Source organism: Myotis yumanensis, unplaced genomic scaffold (genome assembly GCF_028538775.1).
Source record: "Myotis yumanensis isolate MYYU_CA2020_CCGP unplaced genomic scaffold, mMyoYum1.0.hap1 SCAF_4, whole genome shotgun sequence".
Taxonomy (NCBI): domain Eukaryota; kingdom Metazoa; phylum Chordata; class Mammalia; order Chiroptera; family Vespertilionidae; genus Myotis; species Myotis yumanensis.
Window position 1 is genome coordinate 43,396,976 of NW_027223755.1, and position 20,681 is coordinate 43,417,656.

At 38.3% G+C, this 20,681-nt stretch overlaps 1 protein-coding gene across 2 annotated transcripts in view; it reads left to right on the forward strand.

Annotated features, from left to right (window-relative positions):
- Positions 1 to 20,681, forward strand: part of MSH3 (mutS homolog 3) — a 177,829-nt gene that overhangs the window by 148,089 nt on the left and 9,059 nt on the right. For both annotated transcript variants that reach the window (XM_070412256.1, XM_070412255.1), the window contains exons 20-22: positions 5,555 to 5,712; positions 14,346 to 14,532; positions 17,882 to 18,011. In XM_070412256.1, the coding sequence (XP_070268357.1) occupies positions 5,555 to 5,712; positions 14,346 to 14,532; positions 17,882 to 18,011 (475 nt within the window). The remainder of the gene's footprint in view (positions 1 to 5,554; positions 5,713 to 14,345; positions 14,533 to 17,881; positions 18,012 to 20,681) is intronic.

The window sequence follows — 20,681 nt, forward strand, 5'->3', positions numbered from 1 at the left end:
ATGCCTTGTCTGGGGTTCCACTGTATTCACATATTCTGTGAGAAAATCACAGATGCTTTGGCTGATTTCAGTGATGAGAATTTTTGTCATTTGGGCTAGCGTTGTCTTACAGAACATTAATGATCCTAAATATCTATTCCTTTAACATGTACTTACGGAGTGCCTTTTTAGCCCTGGTAGTGAAGCAAGTATTAGGACAGAGAGTGGTAAGCAAGGCAGAGATACTGCTATCCTCAGAGAGCTTGTGTTCTAGTAGGGAAGACAGGCCATTACAATTTAGTTTGGGATGATTCACATCCAGGACAGGATGGAGCAGGATGGTAAGAGTTTCACCATACTCAGACTGGCACACAATTTAGAACTTACAAATTGTTTATTTTGGGAATTTTCCATTTAATATTTTTGGACCTTGGTTGATCTGGGGTAATTGAAACCCTGGAAAGTGAAACCACGGATCAGGGGGGACTACTGTACTAGCCAGAGAATGATTGAAACTGGGGGAAAAAGTGAACTAGTGGGGGAGAGAGAGAGGGAGAGGGAGAGGGAGAGGGAGGGAGGGAAGGGGAGAGAGAGAAAGAGAGAGAGAGAGAGAGAGAGAGAGAGAGAGAAAGCCATATGCTAATTAAAGTCATAAGGGCAGTTTTGTTCAGTAATATTGCAATGGAGTAAAGAGTCCAGCAGGAGCTGAACTCATCTTCTGTATTTGCAGAGTGACTGGGCATTTTAAAGGTACAATGAGAGAACAAGGAGGGGGGATGGTGTGAGGGTGGGAGGGTGATGAGCAAATTTAGGGAAGTGGAAAAGCAGGAAAGGGGGTTGGTTAATGTGAAACCTGTCTGGGTTTACTAACTGGCAACTGGTGCTTATACCCTTCAACAGGGCCTGGGAAGGAAATGTTTATATTTCAAAGAAATGATTCTCAAGTCCTTGAGAACTCGCTCTTGGTGGAAGATTTATATCTCAAAGGGGCAGAGAAAGGATTTATAATTGCAAGCTTTCTGAAGTAAGAGAGGACTCTGGGGCGCTTCTGCCTATCACCAGGTTTTGGCTGGAACGAACAGTAAATCTACTGACTGTGCTGTTTTCTCAGGCAGGCACTTTAAGGGGAGATGGAGTCATCCTAAGGATGTGACCTTGAGCTGTTCGTTCTGGTCTCTTATGTGAGGAGGGTAATGGAAATGATTTTTACAGAGCTGGTGCAGTTTTTATAAGACAGATCTGAGGCCTGACTAGAGTTTGGTCAAGGAGAGTCTTTGTCAACTTAGAGTAAAATTAATCTGGCGATGAGATCAAAGACTTAATATGTAGACTTAGTTAGGTGAGAGAGGTCTTATCAGAGAATGAGATGGGAGGCTTTCAGATTTCAGAGGTCATGTTCTTCTGGGTGAGGGCAAGATCCTAGGTATGGCCATGGAGGTGAGATCAGGGGAAGAGTTTGGGAAAGGTCATCCATGTGAATGTTGACATCATCCAAGATAACCATAGATCAAGGGATGGAGACTGGCGACCTGGCAGTTTGTAGATGTCTGCACTAAGGTCAAGTACAGATGGTAAAGCCCTAAAGAAGCAGATATGGGAGAACCTCTGAACCCTGAGATACTTGAGGTAGGATGTGGCAAACAGCTCAGCCTCCACATGAGAGAATTGCAGGGGAGTAACAGCCAGGTTTCAGTTTAAGCTGGTGTTATGAAGGAAATGTTGACATGAGGTTAGAAACGTAGAAGTATTTGGGAATTTTTCAGAGGACGGCGGAAGAATTTAAATGTAGAGGAGCAGCTGGAAATTAGAGGGAGGAAGCCGAGAACATAAGGGGGGGTTGGGAATATAACAGCCATCTTGGGCTGTGAGCAAGGATGACAAAGATGTGCGCCTGGTGAATTTGGCTAGCCACAGGGTGGTGAGTGGAAGGAAATGCTTTGAATTACTTTTAATTTAATGTTACATTTTTATATCATATAAAGACTTTTGGTAGTATATTACCCAATCCCCCATGTCTATAAACTTGTTCATTCTCATTAGGGAATTTGTAAATTACTTAATTTATCAAACCAAGTTAATAAGTACTAATGCTTTTATTATCTTTTAAAGGAAGTTTATGTGCACATAAGAATTTTCAGTTCCCATAATACCAGTAGGGTATAGCTTTTCTTGAGAAAATATATGGTTATAGCATTTAGTACCTTAGTTTATATTTTACTTATAAATCACTTAAACATCATTTCCTGTCTCTGTTCCCATCCCCTAACACACCAGCCAGTGTGATCCCAAGCTTTTATCTTTGATGTTGATTTTATTCTTTTTTACCTTTTTCCCTTTTTCTTTTAAATAATATATTTATACTATTTAATAAAGCCAGATTTGAGAAACTAAAATAGCTTTGCGCCTAATTACAAGAATGTTTTAAAGAAACATTTAACTCTTATATTTAAATTTTTACAAAATAAATGCACTGATGTATTCCAGCAAGAATCTCGGAATATTCCAGAATATTCGATTCTTTTACATATGCTTTTTCTAACTTGAGTAGGAGTTGATATAGAACTGTTGCTATGGTGAAGTGCATTCTATTTTTCAGGGTATAAAGGGATAGTGTTAAAAAGAACTTACTATGTTGAGTTAAAACTCAATTTAAAATATTTTTAAGGTGTTTATTATAAGATATACCCTGTAAATAATTTTCTGAAAAGTCAAATGGCATTGTTGCTTTTGATAATCATGTAATTTTAAGCATGGTTTCTTTTCCATGTAATTATAAGTACACTTTTCTGGATTTTGTATTACATTAACCTGTTATAGTGCTTCTAAACAAGCCAACTTTCTGCCCTCTTTTCCTCTCCTGGTTTTAAGAATACTTTTTCTTCCACATTTCACAATCTTGCATTTTTTATGAGTTTTTTGTTAGCATTATTTTATGAATATTTTGTTCTTATGGATTTTGACACTTTATTTTGTGTCAGTATTGTTCTTGATGTCAGGCTTACAAAGAAGAAAGAGATATATGTCCCTAATCTAGTAGGAGATATACCCAATTAAATTAGCACTAATAGAATACTTTAAAAGACTATGAGGGAACTAAAAGATTGCCCAGTAGAAAAATTGGCAACAGATTCCAGCAGTGGATATCTAATTGGCAGTAAACAAATTAACATTATTTTTGACCTGCTATATTAGGTTTCCTGGTTAGGAATATAGCAAAGAGCCAAAAAGAAAGGAACTGTGACTTTGAGGGCTCATGGGACATTAGGTGGACATCCTAAGGTAGAGGTGGGTATAATAACCAGGAGAGAGATCTGAGCTAGAGTTATGGGGCTCAGAGTGATCCTAGTGTATGCACAGGGAGTTTCCATTCTAGATCTGTTGCTGAGGCAGATTGTACAGAAGGTAAAGAGGCTGTTGAAAAGCCCTCTCAGTCATAACACTGATGGAGTAGTTTCACTGAAAGTAGGTTTAAATGTATAATACATATATCTCCTTTAGCTTTTTCTTATCTGTGAAGCTCTTTTTCTGACCTTCAATTCTGAATGATAGCTTTGCTGGGTAAAGTAATCTTGGTTGTAGGTTCTTGCTATTCATCACTTTGAATATTTCTTGCCACTCCCTTCTGTCCTGCATAGTTTCTGTTGAGAAATTATGATGTGTCTTGGTGTGGTCCTCTTTGGATTCCTTTTGTTTGGGGTTCTCTGCACTTCCTGGACTTGTAAGTCTATTTCTTTCACCAGGTAGGGGAAGTTTTCTGTCATTATTTCTTCAAATAGGTTTTCAGTATCTTGCTCTCTCTCTTCTTCTGGCACCCCTATAATTCGGATGTTGGTGCACTTGAAGTTGTCCCAGAGGCTCCTTACACTATCTTCATATTTTTGGATTCTTTTTTCTTTTTGTTTTTCCGGTTGGGTGTTTTTTGCTTCTTTGTATTTCAAATCTTTGACTTGATTCTTGCGATCCTCTAGCCTGCTGTTGGAACTCTGTATAATATTCTTTATTTCAGTCAGTGTATGCTTAATTTCTAGTTGGTCCTTTTTCATAACCTCAAGGGTCTCACTAGATTTCTTGAGGGTCTCACTAAATTTATCGGCAGTTTCTAGAAAATTCTTGAATAACCTTATAAGTATGGTTTTGAACTCTATATCCAGTAGTTTGCTTTCCTCCATTTCTGTCATTTGTGACCAGTTTCTTTGTCTCTGCATTTTTTATGCTTCCCTGTGTTGATAGAGTGACTTTCTGTGCTAGGTGTCCTATAGGGCCCAGTGGCTCAGCCTCCCCAATTACCTGAGGTGGACACTCTTGGTGCACCCCTTTGTGAGCTTTGTGCACAGTCTTGTTGTAGTTAAGCCTTGATTGTTGTAGGTATCACATGGAGGAATTGACTTCCAGGCCAATTGGCTGTGAGAATCAGCTGTGTCTACAGTGGGAGAACTTCTGTGCAGGAGACACCCTTAGGGGCAAGACTTGCTTCAGTGGGGCTTTGGTGCTCACTGAGTCTGCCCCCTGAGTGTGTCCCTTATGGATCTGAGGAGTTGTAATCTGGATGGTCCCACTCTGACTAATGGGTACACTGGCTCTTGGATTTCTGAGGAGGTGCTAATTTAGCCTCTGCCTGAGGCTACCCAGCAGGAGCTATGGAAAGATCTGCAGATTCCTCTTCTTTGTTTGGGGTTTGGAGGTGCCCAGATGAGGCCCAGCTGTGAAGCAGTGCAAGCTGCTGTGGGGCCTTGGGCCTTCTTTTGGAAGTTCTGGTCTCTCTGATCCAGCTGCAGTTTGTTAGGTAATTTTCAGATTGCAAAGGGCCAGGCCTTTCATATGCAAAAGCCTCTGCGCACAGCTTGGGTGGGGTGGGGTCTCAGGGAATCAACAGGGTGGAGCAAACAGCTATGGCTGATCCTCAGTCCTGCCCTAAGAGGCCCGAGTCTCAGTGTCCCACAGTAATCGCTGCAAGCACCTCTGAGAGAAAGCTGCCCTCGAGTTCCAACTGATGCCAGACAGCCCAGTTTCTCCCCGTATGTCCCCAGAGACTCGCCCAGAACTGGAGTTCAGAGCAGTCAGGAGCTTGTGTCTCCCTCCCGATTGAAAAAGACAACCACTTTCTCAGTTGCCAGTCCTTTCCGCGTGTGCCTCCGTACCTCTGCACTTTATTTCCGCACCTCCTCTGAGTCTCAGTGTGCTTTTCTCTTTCCTTCTAGTTGTAGAATTTCCACTCAGCCAGCTTTCCTGTGATTCTGGATGATGTCCATTTTGTCTTTTAGTTGTATTTTTGAAGTGGTTGTGTGAGGCAGCAATTTCCGGTGTTTACCTATGCTGCCATCTTGGTTTCCCCCTTATTATTATTTTTTAATGCCTAAAAACAACTGTGTGTGATGCTAAGAATTCACTTTTCTGTAGTAGCACAGATTGGGTTGAGGACAAAGAGGTCCTCTTTCCCTCTGTGATACTTCATTGGTGAATATTTAAATGCCACAGAGCAATCTTTTGCCGAATGCATGCTCGTTATGGAACCAATTGTAAATATTACATAAGAGCCCCTCTGGTACAATAGTGAAATTATTTTTTGATTTTCTAGGGGGACTCAGAGAGAGTGATGATAATTACTGGACCAAACATGGGTGGAAAGAGTTCCTACATAAAACAAGTTGCACTGATTACTCTCATGGCTCATATTGGCTCCTATGTTCCTGCAGAGGAAGCGACCATTGGAATTGTGGATGGCATTTACACGAGGTAAAAGCATTACTTCTATTTGAATGTGTTTCTGAAATAAATCAAGCCCACATGGTCACATGAATTTTTTTTTGTACATATTTAATGGACAGAGATGCTCTTAAAATATTTAGAAATTAGGAGCATAAAGAAATAATTTCATCATGAATATTAATACTAGGAAACACCTAGGACCATTTTGTCCAATAGTTTTCAAGTTTTCTTTTAGTTACTGAATTCTTACTTTAAAGAAAATCTTATGTAGCAGATTATTATTTAAACAGATAAAAGCAGACCTGTGCTGCCTGGAGCGGAGGTGGAAGGCTTGGAGACTTGGCTGCTGGGCTCTGGAGAGCACAGTCTGGAGACTATTGCATTCTCCCTGTTTTGTAGGTGGGAACTGAGAACACACTGAATAGGGCACTGGCACAAGATAATTTCTCATATTCTTTTTCCTCTAAGAACATTATCTGCAATTAACTAGGTCTTAACCCTCAATATAAAAACCTAAATTTCATGCCTTATTTAGGAATAAAATAAGGGTGCAATAGCTTGGTCTTACTAACTAGAATTCATAGTTTAATCTATTTATACAGATTTATCGATTTAGATTTGTGTTTTTTGCTTTTCAAATTTTTCGATTTAAATATAGTTGGTATACAATATTATATTAGTTGTACTAGTTTCAGGTATACAACATAGTGATTGACATTTTTATCCTTTACAATGTCATCACCCCACTAATTCTAGTAAATCTGCCACTTCAAACTTATCACAACATTAATTTTCTTTTTTTTAATATATTTTATTGATTTTTTTACAGAGAGGAAGGGAGAGGGATAGAGAGTCAGAAACATCGATGAGAGAGAAACATCGATCAGCTGCCTCCTGCACACTCCCCACTGGGGATGTGCCCGCAACCAAGGCACATGCCCTTGACCGGAATCGAACCTGGGACCCTTGAGTCCGCAGGCTGACGCTCTATCCACTGAGCCAAACCAGTTAGGGCCACAACATTATTATTAAAAGAAAACTTTTTTCAATTACAGTTGACATTCAATACTATATCAGTTTCAGGTGTACAGCATAGTAGTTAGACATTAGATTTATTAGTTCTTAAAGTATTATTTATACTTCTTACATTTTGAGAAAAAAGTGAATATAGTTCATAGTGTAAGTCAAGCTATGCATATAGAGTTTTTGATTTACTGCCCAGCTTCATACTTATTTAATATTTGACTGTGGAATCACATCAGAATATATTACATGCTAAAATTGACATGCTTGAGTAAACATTAAAATACTTTAAAGCTTGGTTTTTATCTGAGAGTGAACAAAGCAAAGCAACCTAAAATTTGTTTGATGCCATATCACCAAACAGAGGTTATTTTGATTTCCACATATTTGTAAATTAACTCAACATGAGAAATTTAAATACTCCACCCTACTAAAGATATAAAACTGAACCCTTGAGCCTCCCTAATCCTGTCCCCCTCTACCCCATCCCAAGTAACTGCCCTTCTTGACTCTAGTTTTCATCCCATGAATGTCTCTATATTTTTACTATGTAGGTATATTTTTTGAAACAATGCATATAATTATTTGATATGTTTTTTAATTTTATATGTACCATATCACACTATGTATTCTTCTGCAAGTGACTTTCCCCACCCCACAATATTGTATTTGTGAAATTCACCTATATGGATACATGAAATTCTCGTCCACTCAATTTTCTCTCTAATGGTGATATTCCATTATATACATATACCATAATTTATTTTTCTTGATTGATATTTAACATGATTCAAATTAGTTGCAAGTACAGTGTTACACACATCTCCTAGTGCACATAAATGAGTTTTCTGAATCTAGGTTTTATCCAGGCACAGGACTGTGAAGTGTAAAAAATGTGCATCTTGCTTGTTCTTCAAAGAGGCTGGGCCAATTTAGAATCCCACCAGCCGTGTGTAAATTTGTCCTGATGCTTTAAAATTAAATTAGAGTAAGACATACCTATTTGATGATGTTTCTTTATTTTCTCCAAAATTTCTCATAAGGATGTTTTTATTTCACTTATTTAATACCTTTTATAGGCAGTGCCATCACATAGATCACTTTTTGTTAATGCTAAGGAAGTTTTCTCTGCATGTGCAGGCTGTGCCTGTTGACAGAGATTTAAAGTGGCTCATGGCTTCTCTGACAAACTGCTAGGCCTCCTGTTATCACCAGCGGTTGCTTCATCTTTAATTCCTTTTTGTCTTGACTGCCAAGAAGGTAGGAGCTAAATTCAAGGCTTAGATGTGGAAGCAAATCTGTGTTAGTTGTTCCCTTCTCTTCTTACACGGGAATATGTCTCCAGCATGATTCTTAGAACAGCTGCGTCAGAATCAGAGATGCTTGTATAATGCTACTTTCTAAGACCATTAGATTGGAATCTCCAGTGTGAGATCCCTAAATTAGCATTTTAAAAGCTCATGCTAAATTTGCTGTCTTAAATTTAAGAATCTACTGTATAGTTTGTAATCCTAGTTTCACATTCATTGTAATTCTTCCACTGTAACATATTGTTATTCTATTATCACTTCAAATCCTTTTTGTGCCCCATGGAGAAAAAAAAACACATTAACAAACATTTTATATGCATAAAATCTGGCTCCAAACTTTATTTTAAAATTGGTTAGTTTTGTATTATTAATTGGACATTTACAACACTGTGTTTAAATTCATGCATTCATAAATATGCATTGAGTGCCTACTATATGCCGTGCACTGTGCTATAAGAAGTCTAAATAAATGTGTGGAAAGCTGTAAACAGAAAGCTTTAGGAATTTTTATTTTTCCCCTGAATGTTGTAACCTCATATGAACCTTTTCCTGAATAAGAAGCATTTATTTTAAAGTAAAATTTTGGCAAACATGCACACTGGGCTCTAATTGGTATATTTATATCAGTGTATTGTCATATATGTACTCATCAGTGACCTATTTCTAGACACACATTTCTAAGGATCATTACCATCTTTGAATACATTACTGAAAAATGATCTGTTGTTTATTATCCTGATAAATGCAAACTTAAACCTCATTGTACTTTTTAAACTCAGTAATTAAGTTTTAGAAAGACAATGAATTACTAATTTTGGTTTAAAAAAAAGCAAAAACAATTGGCTTCTCTCAGCATAATTTATTTCTGTTTATGTCAATTAAATGTTGGTACAAAAGGGTTTTTATAAGTGGTCCCTGGTTAATAATTTTCATGCCATGCCGCCCATGTAAACTCTCTCTTATGACACCCAGCTTTAGGAATGCTGTGTACTCAGAATGGCACCAGTGTGTTTATTTTGAGAGGAAATTGGAAGGTAATAGGCATTCAAATGCTTAAATTATTTTAAATGGTTGCCTTTGTGTGGATAACTGGTTTGTTTGCCCAATTTAGTTTAATTCAGCAAATACTGACTGAGCACCTACTGCAGAGTATTTGTACTCCGCTAAAGAACACATGTCCTTCTGGACAGGAAGAAACACCTTGAATCAGTGCATTCTTCTACTTAGTAGTAAATACCAGCACTAAAAACCACATGGTAAATGATTTTTTACTAAATGAGAGGGCTGTTATTAATTTTATTGGCATCAGAAATGTTAATCTTATGAATGTCTCCGTGCTTTACGTAGCTCCTGTCATCATGTCGTAGCCAATAGGAAATACCTCACTTCATCTTTTTGATGGGAAGTGGTTATATGAACTTAATGCCTCATAACCATTTGTGTGTTTGGTTTGGTTGGATTTTAAGTGCAGATCCTAGGCAGGTCCCCTCAGTGCAGATCCCCTGGAGATACTATTGTGATTGGTATGATGAAGGGGACCCTTGGACTCTGTATTCAAAACCTAAATCAGAAACATATCCAGATTTAGAAGCCATTGTTCAATTTCAATTCTTGACATTTTACAGAAGGAAAAACAGAATCCGAAAAATTGTGATTTGCTTGAGGTCATAATGTGAAGTTCAATTATAAGGATGCATCTTTAGGTTGCGTTGGGTTCCCTTCTATTGATCTTATTGATTACTCTGTTATCCTTCCTTTGATGGCCTTAATTATTTGTAGTTTTCACAGATATAGTTAAAGCTGGTAAAGAGCATTTGCTCTGTTAATTATTTTTCTTTGAAATTCTTGGGCCTTTCCCACAGAGGGGACTAAGAATCATTTGCCCCGTCAGTACATTATGGGTGTCCTTTGATAGGAAAACACCTGTGTCTTTCATAAATGGTCTGCATATGCTTTGTAGACGGTCCAGTGAACATGGTTTCTCATGAGCCAATACAAGTTTGGCATTTTCCTGGATTGCTGTCTTGATTCTCAGTAATATTTCAACTGAAATTGAAAGATTGCTGCGGTGGTTTTTGCTTGACTATATTTGCAGTTCAGTGTTGGAGCTTTTGTAAATTGACTATATAGTATAGTGTGATCTGATTGCATCTCTTACTGGAAACAATTATACTAGCGAAAGGAAGCTTTTTCTTGTCTATTATAATTTCATTGCTGCTAATAAAGTATTTTTGATATTGGTGAAAGAAAGCTATTTATTTAACCTGGTAATTACTTTGTCTTAATGTAATGATACAAAAGATTAAAAAGTGTTTTTAAATGTATCTGTGATTTTTAAAAATAACATTTGTTTTTCTAATTTCATTGTAATGCATGCTCATTGTGCAAAATTTAAAACTGTAGAAAAGCTTGAAAAGGAAAAAAAAATCACCTGTAATTTTACCACCTGAAAATCATTGTTGTTTAGGCATATGGCCTTAAAAAATGCACATATATAGTGATAAATCATTTGTGATTTCATTCCTTTTCTGGGTTAATGCTTCATTAAATGCATTACAGATCTATTTTATATTTTTATGCATTTTAAATACCATACAGTATCATATCTTTTAATAATTGGTATTTTTTTTGCAGCTTTTTCTCTTCTTGGACTTTAAACCCCCAAGAAATATTGATACTTATACTGCACAGAATTCTGCAGTTTTTTTAGCAAAGTGAAATTGAATATTTTCAATTTCAAAAAGAAGACAAAACAAGCTGACATAAAAATCCTCCTATACAAAGCACTTAGAGGACAAATAGGGTATAATTCCTCTTATATGAGGAACCTAAAATACACAAATTCATAGAGACAGAAAGATGTTTTTTCTTTATTTTATTTGAAAAATCATTATTCAGGTTTAGTAGCTGCAGAAACATTCCCCAAAATTGTAATAGAATTGTAGCAACCAGGGGCTAAGGGAGGAAAGAATGTGGAATTATCTTTTTAATGAGTTTCTGTTTTGCAATGATGAAAAAGTTCTGCTAGTGCATAGTGGTGATGACTCTACCACATTGTGAATGTGCTTCATACCACTGAATTACCTAAAAATGGTAAATTTTATAAATCACCATTATTTTAGAAGCACTTAAAATATATCAAAACTCATGTTAGCATTTTTCTTGCATAGGCCCAGGGATTGTGATTTGAAGGGACAGAGCCTCACCTCATTTGCTATAATTTAGCAACGTCTAGAATGTTATCTCAAAATATCAAAATTTCATAAAAACAAACTCTTCTTGAAATTTTCATGAAAATGTTCTTGATTTTAGAAACTAATTCAAAAAAGTAATAATTTATTTCCTCTATTAATGCTTTATTAAGCTTTGTTGACCTATATAAGGGTTATAGGCAAGAAGGGAATAGGGGGATTAGAAAGATTAGTCAGCCGCCACTCCTAAAAATATCAGAGTGTGTTTTTTTTTCTTAATCACATAACGTAACCTGTCGATTCAGAGCAAACTAACTCTAAGATGAAACGTAAAGAATGCATTTTCACTACATTTTAATATAAAGACAGAATGATAATAACATGTTCTGGAATTCTTTTAAATCTCTAACATATTTTAACACTTGAAAAATTTCAGAATCATTGTTCTGTAATATGTATCACAAATGCTTGTTGAGTTAATAAGAAATTACAAACTTTTTATTAATTAATTTATACCCTACCTTGCTCCAGAAACTTATTTTAGACAGCTTACTGGGATATATACAATAGAGTGAGATACTATAAGAGTAATATAGTCCCCAGAGACATTGGATCAGAGAAATAAGGATAGAAATGTAAGATAAAGTCAGGGTTGCTATTTGGTAATATAAATGTTATACAGTTGTTTCCTAGTAGCAAAGATGAAAAGGAAGATGTGTTTAAGTGATAAAATTCTGTGTCCATCTGAATCATATAAAGTCATTATATTTTTGAAATTTATTGTAAAAATAAACACACTATATATTTCCTAAGAGAAGTTAATAGAAAAATATTTTTACCCATGATGAAAAGTTCCCCCAGTTACAAACGCATATTTCCCCAGTGGCTTTGGTGACTGGCTAATGAGCCAGCATTTCTTCAGCATCTCCTGGCAGCATTTCCACGTTATCATCAGGTGCAGTGGAAAAATAGAATTGTAATAGAAAATGTGTTGGCTCCAAATGCAGTGGCTTTCAAACTGATCTCTACAGGTTTTTAAGAGTCCCACAGATGGGGAAAAGGGCCTAATAGTGCTAGGTTTTTAACCAAATCAGTATGCCTTTGATCTCATCTGCAGAGTGAATTCCTTTGTAAAATTTCATTTGAGCAAAGGATTTAACAGCTAAAAAGATATTTGAAAGCCACTGGCCTAATAGTAAAGTTGGAACCATTGTTTAAGAAATATACATCTAAGATCCTGTGACATCTGGTCTGGCCTCCTAAAGACCCAAAACCTATAATACCATGAGACACATCGGTACATAAAGTCACCCACCTGCCTGTCTAGAAATTAAATTTCATCTATATTGCTTGGTGTGTTTATGGTTTCTATTTTTGCATTAAACTTTTAAATCCATATAATGTTTTTAAAAATATAGTTTGGGTAGGGACACATCTTTTTTTTTTTTCCTGAAATAACCAATTAGCTAGCATCTTTTTCTTTTCTTTTCTTTTTGGACTGGTCATTCATCCTTTCTCTCTGATTTGAAATCTGACCTTTGAATATCTTTCCCAATAGCATTCTCCAATCCCTGACATTGCCAGTGAGACCACTCTGTCACTATAGGGTTTCCAGAGAGCACTTGAATGCAGCACTTACACTATTGCATTGAAATCCTGTTCAATATTTGCTTGTTATTCTAAATCTTGAAAATCATAAACCCCCTAAAATATTTGCCTTACCAGAGCTATTTTATTATCAGCCAGGTATCTGTTCTTTTTTTTTGTCAGCTCACAACCTGTCAGGCATGACACCAGTCAGTGTTAAATGGGGGTCAAACATGATTCTGAAGAATTCAGAGTGGTTGTAGAGGTGGGAAAGTTTAATCTCGCTTTGTGGTAGGAGAAATATTAGTAAACATTGAAAATTGAGGAGTAAATAACAGTATTTGAACTTTGAAAAAGTCAGAATGTTCCTCAGCTAGCAACATTCCATAAATTGAGAAGTTATTGATTTTAAAATGGATAAAGTTGACAGCAATGGTAGTTAAACCGTATCAACTCCGTCATAGATGCTGTAATTAATTGCAGGTTCTAAATGTCACTGGTTCCTAAGGCTCCATGATCTGTGGGGATATTCACTTCCTCTCCTTTGCCCTGTACGGGGCTCTAGCCACAGGATGGTGAGGGCTCGGTTTCTTCAGAAATAAAAGTTACATTATGCTTCTGTAGGTCCCATGTGAACTGTTATAACAAAACTATGAAGGCATTTTGCTGAGAAAATAGTTACCAGAATTCACAAAGTTGGCTAGCATGTTGAAAATCTGAATTCTAGGTTTTCTATCAACTGCATGACCTTGAGTGAGTGCTACCTAATGATTCCGTTCTTTTCCAGGTTCTTTTTGGACTAAATCGGTGTTTTTCCAAATGTGCTCTATCGAACAAACGTGTTCTGTCATCACAAGGTGCCCTGGAGATGGTGTGTAGGCTGTAGGGGTTCATGGTTAAATGTTAGAGAAAAGCTGTGGACTAGATCCTCCTCTAGGAAATGCAGTGTGTGGCAGGATATCCAAGGCTCCAAGAAGTCTTATAGGAAAGAAACCCTTACATCTTTTGGACCCGTTTTTTGACATCTCTGAGAACTGTATTTCATAAAGTCAAACCTCTATTAGGTGTCTGAGGTTACTAAACCTCCATAATTCTAGCTTCAGTAAAAAAGTTTTATCCTAAGTAAGTTACTTCAACATGGTACTTTAATTTGAAATATCAAGGCAACTCTGGAAAAAGCCTTTAATTGTACAGTATCCTAGTGCTTGTGGATTTTGAACACAGTGGCGTAGAGAAGCACTGTTTTCCCCTGTGAGCACCAAAACTGTGGTTTGAAATGAATGGTCAGAAAAGGGCAGAGTCAGAAGTTTCCCTTCTCTGCAGGAGCTCTGCCCAGCACTAATTCTTCTATCCAGGATGTGTCTACCAGGGGCAGTGTGATGCTGGGCATTCTATATCCAACGTGTTTTCTTTTTGTTTAATGTAATTTCAGCTTTTATTAGCTCAAAGTGTATGGACCCCTAAGGATCTTTTATATTTATTATTCAGAAAATAATGCCTCATTTACTAATAAAATTCAGAGCAAAATCTGTCTTCATCTTATGTGTAGGATGGGAGCTGCAGATAATATATATAAAGGACAAAGTACATTTATGGAAGAACTAACTGATACAGCAGAAATAATAAGAAAAGCCACATCACAGTCCTTGGTTATCATGGATGAATTAGGAAGAGGGACGAGCACCCACGATGGAATTGCCATAGCTTATGCTACACTTGAGTATTTTATTAGAGATGTAAGTATCTTACATATTTTTTGTACATAAATGGTATATACTATACAAATTGTTTTTCTGACTTCAGTTTCTAAATATTCAAAATCGTCTTTGTTACAGCAATTGATTATTCGAATGCTATACATTGAGCTCAGATAGGTTGGCCCTAAATAGTGTTTGTAATAGTGTTTGATGTGCCTCCCTGGCAGTATTTCCCCCCGAAAGCTGTATCTTATTATTCGTGGCAAGTTCTATACCGAGAGCAGGAACCACCCACCCACAAACTGATCCTTGAGAAAGAACAAAAAGAAGATAGTGCCATTTTTACCCTGTGACTTACTTTTTGCAACAATAGCCTAAAAGATCTCGATGTAAGATCTTTGCTTTCATCTCTGTGTCTTTCTGTGTTTCAGTAACCTCCCTCCTACGCCACATACCCGTTTTCAGATTGCATTTCTAAGCATCTCAGTATGAAATTTCGATAGTGTCAAACTTTCAATCCGTTATCTCCATCAAACTCTCACCTTTTATTTACTCTCTGTCCTGGTTCATTTTGGTCTCTCCCTTTCTCTCCCTCCCTTTCTGTCTGTCACCTGCCCCTGAGCCTTGAGTGTATCTTTTTCTGTTTTGTTTTCTGCTTTTTTACTCTCTTGTCTCTGTGTCTTCCATTTCTTTCCCTCTTTCTTAAGTAGGCAATAGAAGCATATTTTTAAAATCTTTTCTTTTCTTTTTATTGTTGACACTAGAGGCCCAGTGCACGAATTTGTGTATGGGTGGGGTCCGGCCAGCCCGGCCCCAATCGGTGGATTGGGTCCGGGCCTGTCGTGAGGAGGAGATGGCAGGAGGTTGGCCGGCTGGCCCGTCGGGGGCAGGAGGAGGGGTCGTGGGGTGGGGGCAGCCTATTGGGGGCCAGCGGCCTAGTGGGGGGGGCCATGGGTGGTTGGCCGGGGACAAAGCTGGCTGGGCCGATCAGGGTGGTGGGGGCCCATCTGGGGTGGGGCTGGCCGGGGGGAGGGGCTACAAGAGGTTGGCCAGCCTTCCCTGCCCCCTATTGGGGTAGGGGGGTGGTGATCAGGGGTGGGGCCAGCCGGGGGGAGGGGCTGTGGGGTGATTGGGGGGTGGGGCCAACAGGGGGGGGGGAAGGGCCGTGGAGGGTGTTGGCCGGCCACCCTGTCCTTGATCAGGGCAGAGCGGCTGGGTAGAGGGGCTGCAGGAGGTTGGCTGGCCGGTCCCACCCCCTGATCGGGCTATTGGCCATAGTGGGCGTCATAGTGACTGGTCGTTCCGGCATTCCGGTTATTCCGGCGTTCCAGTCAGTCACTGGCTTTTTATATATATAGATTATTATAGATGTCTCCCATTTCCACCCAGACCCTGCCCCCCTCCACTCAGACCCTGCTCCCCTTCCTCTGGCCCTATTCAGGTAGTCAGTCGGGGCTGGAGGGTCCCCTTCCAGTGTGGCACAGTGACATGGCCAGCAAGCTGGTGCTGGTGTTTGGCCAGGGCCCTCAGTTGCTTTCCCTGTGGGCCTTTCCACAAGGCTGCCTTCCCCTGAGGAAGCAGCCCAAGAGACCAAGGCCGAAGCCACAGAGCTTCTTACGACTTAGTCGTAGATGCCACACACTGCCACTGCCGCCACATTCTGTGGGCCACAGAGGCCAGCCCTGATTCCGTGTGGGAAGTGGGAAGCCATCAAAAGCCGTTTGTTGATATTTCAAAGATTTATTTAGGAATAAATTATGACACCATTGAATTTGTCACTACTCTAGCAGTTTTTGGATATTTGCTAGTAAATGTTAATGAAGAAAGTGTTATTTTTAGATAAAATTTACTTTAGAGGTAAGTTATTGAAGAGGATTCTTCTGGAACAAAAGTCTCCAACCTTTTTATGGATGAAATTGCTTATTTTCATGGTGTCTTTTGATTGCTAAGATGGGGAAGAGAGATGGGGGAGGAGTAATGGGGGAGGCTGTGCATTGCTGCTGTGAATGAATGCGGCCCTGAGGGGAAATAGTGCTGTTGCACAAACCCTTAGGTCTTCTGGCCAGAAATGCCTATCAGCTCAGGGAAGGGCACCATGGAGATTTTAAGAGCATCTTGTCAAAGAAATCCTGCCTTCATGGTTTTATTTGTAATTGTTATACGGCGAAGACCCATGTTCTGACTTAGGGCGAACGGCAGATGAATCAAAACTGGAGTTCTTCAATTTAATTACCCTCTTCTACTAATTTCTAGACCATGATTTGGTGTGTACTTCCCTCAAGATAGGGATTTCTATAAGACATAATAATGTGTGCTTTGAAATAATGCTTATTAAAGAATCCATTGACTCTGTACTGATACCAAAAAATAGAAAATAAATGTTAAAATGGTGATGGTAAGGTAAGGATAAGGTAAAGCACTATTTATAGAATGCCAACTAATAATTATGTAGTTAATTAAAAAAAAAACAGCACAACACAAGATTTAGTAGCAACCATAATAATAACTGATTCCGGCACTAACTATAGGTGGTAAAACCTTTGAATGAAAGATGGTTGGAGACTCAAAGTATCACCTCACAAAATATTTATTTATTACAAAGGAGAGAGGTATCAGTACAATGAAGGAATCTTCTGAACACCCACTTAAACCAGATAATCCAATTTAGCACCCCCAATAATGGGTCAAGTTGATATGAGCCACCTGATGTACTGAAAAGGATATATCACCTACATAGATATGTGATGTTCTTGGCAATAAGGTTCAATCTGAATCTAATCAGGAGGAAACAATCAGTCAAAGCTAAATTGAGGGACATTATGCAAAACAGCTCTCTTAGATACTTCAAAAATGTTAATGTCATAAAAGACAAAAAGAAAAGGCTGGGGAACTCTTCTAGATTAATGGAAATTTGAAAGACATGACTAAGTGCACTGCATGATCCTTGATTAAAAAAAGAACATTTACAAATGGAACAGTTTAGGGAAATATATAGGCTATATGTTAGCTAAAATGGTAATATATCTGTTAAATTTCTTGAGTATAATACATTTTATTCTGATTATGTAGGAGAATATTTTTGTTCTTAGAAGATAAGAATCTTAAGTATTTAGGGATGCAATGTTATACTGTCTGCAATTAATTTTCGGATCGTTCAGGAAAATGTGTGTGTGTGTATGCGTGTGTGTAGAGTGGGGAAGGAGGAAGGAAGGGGAGATGTGGCAAAATATTAATGGTTGTCTAGATACAGAGTATACGGATGTCATTTTACTTTTTTTGCAACTTTAATGAAGAGTAAAAATTTTTCAAAACAGAAAATTGGAGAAAAGTTTAAATTACATAAAATTTAAAAATAAAATAACATTTATTATATGTCTTATTACTTTAGGTGGAATCCTTAACCCTGTTTGTCACCCATTATCCGCCAGTCTGTGAATTAGAGAAAAGTTACTCACAACAGGTGGGGAATTATCACATGGGATTCTTGGTCAGTGAGGATGAGAGCAAACAAGATACAGGTATGAAACGTTCCTTAACAGGTACAACTAGAATGTTGTTGGTTTCCATGTTTAATAACTTAAAGTTTATAGGAGCATGAACTTATTTCTTAAAAGCTGCAAATGTTGATTATAAATGCCATTTGTCCAAATTAATTTTCTTTAAGCTTTGGGTCAAATAGAATTCACATTTATCCTTTCCATCTCTGAGTCTTTTCTTGGTGTTCCTCACCTCATTTTTTTCACAAGAAGAGGGTGGGGTTGAGGGACATTTAGGTTTTTCTCTTAGATTCATCTCAGGAAAGATGTCCTTAACAGTCAAGTGAAGAGTATAATTCGTCATCTTTTGAAATACCCAATATTTTACCCAAAACATTATTTGACAAGGAAATCGAATCTCAGACAGGTGAGGTGGGGGATGACCTGAGCCTAGAATCCAGTCCTCTGCTGGCAGGTTCTCTTCTCTCCCCCTCTGCTAGATTCCATGTGGGATTACAGCATTTTCCCGAGCTTTCCACTTACTATTAGTGTCACAGAAATGAGACATTTTAGGAAAAAAGAACATCATTAGCCGATAAAAACAAATTCAAGTGCTATATGCATAGTAGTAGATTTTAGCATGAATTTCCCCCTGTAGTACTAATTTTTTAAAGCTACCAGCCTGTAAGCCAGTGATGCTTTACATAGTTGATGTGCAACAATGGAAAATCCATTTTCCAGGACACTCCAGAGTCCAGATTTTATTTTGGAAGAGCAATAAGGATGGATCTGAAAAAGAAATCAGGCCACTAACCCAAATAAAACAAAGCCCTGGACCTAAGATAAAGTAATATTGGGCAATTCTTGCCTTTCACCACCATGCAGTCTTGAAAAACACATGATAAATTCTCTCATGGAAGCAGTTTCGTATCTATTAATCTGCATCCAGAGTGACAGGAGGAGCTTGGAAGCTAAAACCCAGTGGGATAAACAACATAGGGTTCACCAATAGAGAAGGGTCAGTGATAAGCATTGGATGTGAACTACTAACCCCGAGCCTTACATCTTGTGTTTTGGCATGTTATTTTACTGATTTGAAAGTTTATTCATAGCATAACTTTAAAAATTAGATGATGCTTATTAAAGGCTCAAACTACCAGGCAGCAGTCCCCTGCTTCTATCCCTTCACTCCATGCTCTCTCCCCACCCTAGTCTGAAAGCAACTGCTTTCAGCTCTTTCCTCCATTTCTTTTATATTCCTCTCTTGGTTCATCAACTTGCTTAATAGTGGTTGACTTTTCATTGTGTTAGATGGAGGTCTTCGGCTTTCTCTTCCTCTATTGTCCCAGCAGAGTTGTTAGATATTTTTATTTGTATTCCTTGTTTTCACTATTATTGCCAGTAAGTATTGCTTACTCATATACCAGGTATGAAGACAGGTGCATTTTCTTTCTTTTATAACATTTTCTATTTTCTTAAAGGTAATAATTGCCTTGTTTTTACTTTTTCATTTCATTGCTTTGTTTGCATCTGTGGTTGAATATCCCTTCTCCAGTAGCTTTGTAAAGCACCTCCCCTCTCTAGCCATTTTTCTACATGATTGAACTACTGGTTCCACTTTTTCCCTTTGGGGTCATTCCACCTGGAGTCCTTTGTTCTCCTGCTCAGCTGACCTGATTACCCCCTTGGCTGCCCAAACATTGTCCTGAGACCTGCCATTGCCACCATCCTAGGAATTCTCTTACCCTGTCTACTGTGCATTTGATTGCAAGTAACAGAACACTGAGTTCACACTGATTCAAACAATACGGATATATCCGGTCTCCCATTACAGAAACCTCCAAGGAGGACTAGGCTTCAGCTTCTCTCTGCAATTCTCCAGGCTCCGACTGCCTGCCCTGCTGGCTTCATCATCAGGCTAGTGGCCAGAAGGCTTCGGCCCTTTCGGCATTGCATCCAGACTTGACAATGTCCAGAGGAAGAGAAGGGATCAGCGTTTCCTGTGACTCTGTCTCAGGAGCAAGGGAACTTTTCTCAGGTGCTCACTAGCATCTCATCGTTGTCCCATTTCATTTCAGAATTGTATCACATGCTCATTTTTTATTAAAAAAATAAGTGTTTGTTTTTTACATTGGTTTTAGAGAAAGAGGAAGGGAGAGGGAGGCAGAGAGAGAGAGAATAACATCGATTGAGAATCATTGATCTGCTGCTTTAGGCACCCCATTCCCCTACTAGAGACTGAGCCTGCAACCCAGGCATGTGCCCTGACCGGGGATTGAACCAGTGACCTTTCGGTGCCCAGGATGACGCTCAACCAACTGAACCACACTGAACTCACACTGGTTCGAACAATATAGGGCACATGCTTATTCTTAAACCAGTTCTTAGAAGTGAGAATGGCAGGAATGACTTTGATCTTCCTAGATTTGTAATCAACTTGTGGAGCTGGATATGAGAACACATCCAAGTTACATGGTCAAGGAGTTAACTCCTTTATAAAGTAGGGTTTTCTTATGGGTGGAATAGATTTTATTTTGGAAGCAAAATCAACTAAAGGAAGTAAAATTGTTAGACTTTGCCTGAGTGAACATGTCTCCATTATACCTTATACTTGATTTATAATTTAGCAAGGGCTAGAATTTTAGGTTGAAAAACATTTGAAGCAATGCTCCAGTGCCTGCTCACTTCCAATATTATTCACATATATATATA